At 35.4% G+C, this 4,650-nt stretch overlaps 1 protein-coding gene across 1 annotated transcript; it reads left to right on the top strand.

The window, feature by feature from the left end:
• The first annotated feature begins 2,197 nt into the window (after nucleotides 1-2,197).
• On the top strand, nucleotides 2,198-3,845 carry LOC129308417 (1-aminocyclopropane-1-carboxylate oxidase 1). Its single transcript, XM_054949528.1, has 3 exons — nucleotides 2,198-2,572; nucleotides 2,685-2,908; nucleotides 3,007-3,845. Exons 1-3 carry the CDS (start codon nucleotides 2,471-2,473, stop codon nucleotides 3,587-3,589), a joined length of 909 nt encoding a protein of 302 aa, XP_054805503.1. The 5' UTR covers nucleotides 2,198-2,470; the 3' UTR covers nucleotides 3,590-3,845.
• The last annotated feature ends 805 nt before the right edge of the window (nucleotides 3,846-4,650 follow it).

The raw sequence follows: 4,650 nt of genomic DNA, 5'->3' as shown, positions 1-4,650 counted from the left end.
ATCTTAAAAATGAATTTAAAAATTTTAAAAGCCTGGTTCAAATTACTTTCAATTTCCAACACTCATGCTGCATTTTAAATTCCATCACGATTCACCACCATCGAGCCCGACATTTCCGCTCCAACACGTGCCCTTCAAATGTCAACCCTCCATGAAAGCAAATGTTTTTTAAAAATGATTTATCATCAATATTTAGAACTATTAAAATGAACTTCCCAATTCCATAAAAACAAATTATAATCACACTAATTAAGTTACAATCTTCAAGATGTAAAGTCGTGTCCTGATCATACATGGCAATGATTAAAAAATCAAATCGAATTGAATGATTGGACAATTGATTGATCTAAATTTTGGCTTGATTAACGTACAAAAATTGTTTTGGAGGTTGAACAGAATTGAGCTGCTTTGGATCGATAGTCAAATCAGAAACTGGCCCAGATTTCAAAAATCAGACTATTAAAAAAAACCTTTTTTAATTTTTTATTAATTATTTTTAAAAAATAATCAATTCTTTTAATTATTTAATATTATATTATATCATGTGACTTGTTAAGTCATGACAAACTTAAAATATTTAATTTTATTTTTAAGTTAAATATCAATTTTATATTTATATTGTTATATATATACACAATTTTTTTAATTTAATTATTATATTATTAATTTAATCATTGGTTCAACTTAATTTAATCATATGAATCATGAAAACTGATTTTTTCAATTCGGATTCAATTTTAAAAACATTACAATACATTCACCGCTATCGCTCGGGTCAAACTTCCCTTCTCTTGTTTTGATTTTTCATTTTTTTTTCCTTCTTTGAATATTGTGCTTCACATTTTCATCCTTGAGTGAGTTACTAGGAAGCAAAATCATCTACGAATCAAACACTTGCTTAAGGGTGTCGCATCATATGGTTGGATTTCCAATGCCCCACTCCCTCTTTCCTCTATTATTAATACAAACTGAGGTCATCCTACCCGTTCAGATTGGCAACCTGTGATTAACAGAGACAGAGAAGGCATTGGTTAATTTTCAGTTTGCTCCTTGTTTTATTTTTGTTCATGTCTCTGCCTTGGTGGCTTAAGACTTTTAGTTGCTGTTTTTGTTGATGAACTCTGTTCTCTCCGTTTCTTAATGAAATCTCTTTTACTGGTAAAAACAAACAAACAAACAAATTTTTCCCAAAAAAAAAAAAGAACCTTTTACTTTTGGTTATACCATCATATATTTTAAAAATTCATGTATAATGACGTCAACTAATATGTGTATCCATTTGCATCAAACTCATACGACTATAGAAATCTTTTGAAAACCGTACCATTATTGGCAACAACTAACACATACGCACATCTATTTATTAACTATCACGCACAACAGATAGATCCCGTAACTTTCCTTTTTGTTGGATAGAATTTCATGCCATTATGACAACATGCCACATTGGCAAGGTAATGATAATATAGTAATGATGATTTATGCACAGACCAAAATATTAAATTTTATATTGACATGGTTTGATTGATTTTTATCGTATTGGAAAACAAGAATTATGTAATGGTTACAAATGGAGTGCATTTTTTAACTTTTAATTAACCAAGTAGAGCGGATATATAGATACTTCACCATGCATTATATATGTGTCATTGAAAAATATACTGAATTTATATGTGGTATGATTTAAAATAAAACCAAAACAGGTTCCTCCAAAACCTGGTTCTTAAGCTCGGCGATTCTATGTGCGCAATGCCCCCACATGCAGGTTCAAATTAAATTGAGTCAACTTGACATCAGATCTTTGTTCCTAATTTTTAAAAAAAAAAAACAAAAAGTGAGAGAAATGAGGTCTCATCATGTATACAGTTATAAGTTGCAGAGAATTAATATTTAAAAACATATCATAATGAGGATGGGTGTAGTCAATTAAAAAAAAGAAGGGGTGGGTGTGAGTCATCATTTTGTTGGGAGAGCATGCAGCGAAACCACCGCCCATTGGTTGTTCATCTCTGCTTCGCCTCCATTATCACCCCTTCTCTGATCTGCCGTCGCTACCTGATCTCTCTGCCCCTGGTTTTCATTCTTCTATTCTATCTCCTTCTCATGCCTTTTCCTTCCAAATAAAAGCTACCCGTGTCTGTCCATCTCCCTGTCTCTGTTTCAACTACTAACAGAGAGACTTTCAGAAGCCCGGTCCAAGTTAGACTTTTAAGTGGGGTACACTTTAAGTTTTCCACTTGACCATTGGGAGAACTTATTCTTGCTTTCCAAGGGAAATATCTCTTTGACCCTTTTCCCTCACTTCAAATATATTGCAACTAACCACAAGAATCTTTGACCCTCTCGGATCTAAATTAAATAACAAATAACAACCCTTGCCCTGCCCTATATATGCCCTACCTCCTGCCACACATCCCCAGCAACCAAGAACCATCATTTGTGTATTCTCTTAACAAATAGAGGAGAGATCATGGATGTCCCTGTGATAGATTTCAGCAAGTTCTGTGGCGAGCAGCGCGGCCAAGCTATGGCTCTGTTGCACGAAGCTTGTGAGAAACGAGGCTTCTTCGTGGTAAAGTTTATATCAGCTGTATATATGTTAGATCTCTCCTGTTTTACATATCCTTCTACTTCTTCTTCTTTGCCAACATGCAGCTCCAAAACATCGCTTGCTGTGTATGCAGATTGAGAACCATGGCGTTGACACAGAGTTGATGGAGAGGGTGAAGCATTTGGTGAACACATACTACGAGGAATACCTGAAAGAGAGCTTCTACCAGTCTGAGCTGGCAAAGAGCCTGGACAAGTCAGTCTCTATCTCCGACGAGGATTGGGAAACCACCTTCTTCATCTGGCACCGTCCAACCTCCAACATTAAGGAAATCCCGAACGTCTCCGAGGAGCTCTGGTAAGTCTAATCAGCATCAATTCGTCACTTCCACAGTACGTATCGTGTCACACGGAAACACAAACTGATAAGAAGTAAATGCGATGGAATATATGCAGCAAAGCAGTGGAGGAGTACATTGCGCAGCTGGTCAAGGTGGCGGAGACGCTATCGGAACTGATGAGCGAGAATCTGGGGTTGGAGAAGGATCACATAAAGAAGGCATTCTCGGGAAGCGGGGGAGGAGCCAGAGTGGGAACGAAGGTGGCGATGTATCCTCGATGTCCAAAACCGGAAGTGGTGAGAGGACTGAGAGAGCATACGGACGCAGGAGGGATAATCCTGCTGCTGCAGGATGACCAAGTGCCAGGTCTTGAGTTCTTGAGAGACGGGAAGTGGGTGGAGATTCCTCCGTCCAAGAACAACGCCATATTTGTGAACATAGGGGACCAAGTGGAGGTGTTGAGCAATGGGATTTACAAGAGCGTGGTGCACAGAGTGATGGCCGACAAGAGCGGAAGCAGACTGTCCATTGCCACCTTCTACAACCCGGTCGGGGAGGCCGTGATTTGTCCTGCTCCCAAGCTGCTTTACCCCAGTGGCTACTCTTTCGCAGACTATTTGAAGCTGTATGGAAGCACCAAGTTTGGTGACAAGGCTCCCAGGTTCCAGTCCATGAAGAATATTCCCAATGGCCACTAAAGCCTTCTCTCCCAACCAAACCGCTATTATATTGTCATATTATAGCCCCTTATTTATCTGTCAATTCAATCATGTTTTTAATTTCATCTGTTAATTGCCACAAAACCAGAGGAAGGCATGTGTCTTGATGGATCAGGACACCATTTCTTTCTTTTGTTTCTTTCGTTTAGGCATGAACAACAAAACAAGAAAATTTATGTACTATTTCTCTATTAATTTCAGGAACAAAAAGAAGCACAAAGGTTATATAATATAATATATATATATATATATATATATTCTTTTATTTTCTTTTCATACATTGTTTTTTCCCCTGCACCTCCTTTCGTTGTTTCTACTTTCTAATATGTGAGAACATGTTCGGATAGCAGGTCAATGTCTGGAACTGGGCTAGTCAAATGATGTCATGGATCACCCAAGGGTCTACCTGCTGAGTGCCTGATTCTCACAAATGACAAACAATTGTATAGATTATTTATAAGAAATTTCGACCAACCTTATCAATATTAATAAAAAATAATAAAAATAAATAAAATTTTAAACATAACTTTTAATTAAAAAGAAAAAAATAAATAAATTGTGTAATATATTTTCTGTCTTATTTTTTATGGACACTTTAAACATTTTAATTTAAAATAAAACAATCTCATTAACTAATAATTTATAAAGCACATTAGATCGTGCTCCTGAAAAGCATCACAGGAAGCACAAATCTAACAATCTAATAATTAAAAAGGGGGGATTTTAATTAAAGGAACACTTATTTGACTTATTTTCAATTAGACCCAAAACAATATAAAATATCGTCACAGGATTTTGAATTTGAATATAAATTAAATTGGTAAGCAAAATTAAATAACTAAATTATCTTTCTTTAATTAAATTGAATAAGACACAAACATGATGAATTTAACAAGTAACAACAGACGATTAACAAATAATATTACGCAACTAAGAAGTTAATTGCATTATATAAAAAATAACTTGACATGTAATGATTTATTACTAATTAGATGTCCAAGAGTAATATTACTTGTTAAACTATTGTTGCATGTTAAGTC

The sequence above is a fragment of the Prosopis cineraria genome, unplaced genomic scaffold, assembly GCF_029017545.1.
Source record: "Prosopis cineraria cultivar Desert tree isolate PC_DT_omini unplaced genomic scaffold, ASM2901754v1 PC1, whole genome shotgun sequence".
Taxonomy (NCBI): domain Eukaryota; kingdom Viridiplantae; phylum Streptophyta; class Magnoliopsida; order Fabales; family Fabaceae; genus Prosopis; species Prosopis cineraria.
This window is presented reverse-complemented; position numbering and strand designations above follow the sequence as displayed.

Coding starts and splice junctions, on each gene's coding strand:
- LOC129308417 (XM_054949528.1), top strand. CDS start 2,471: ATGGATGTCCCTGTGATAGATTTCAGCAAGTTCTGTGGCGAGCAGCGC. Junction 2,573..2,684: donor AGAAACGAGGCTTCTTCGTG/GTAAAGTTTATA, acceptor CTGTGTATGCAG/ATTGAGAACCATGGCGTTGA. Junction 2,909..3,006: donor AACGTCTCCGAGGAGCTCTG/GTAAGTCTAATC, acceptor GAATATATGCAG/CAAAGCAGTGGAGGAGTACA.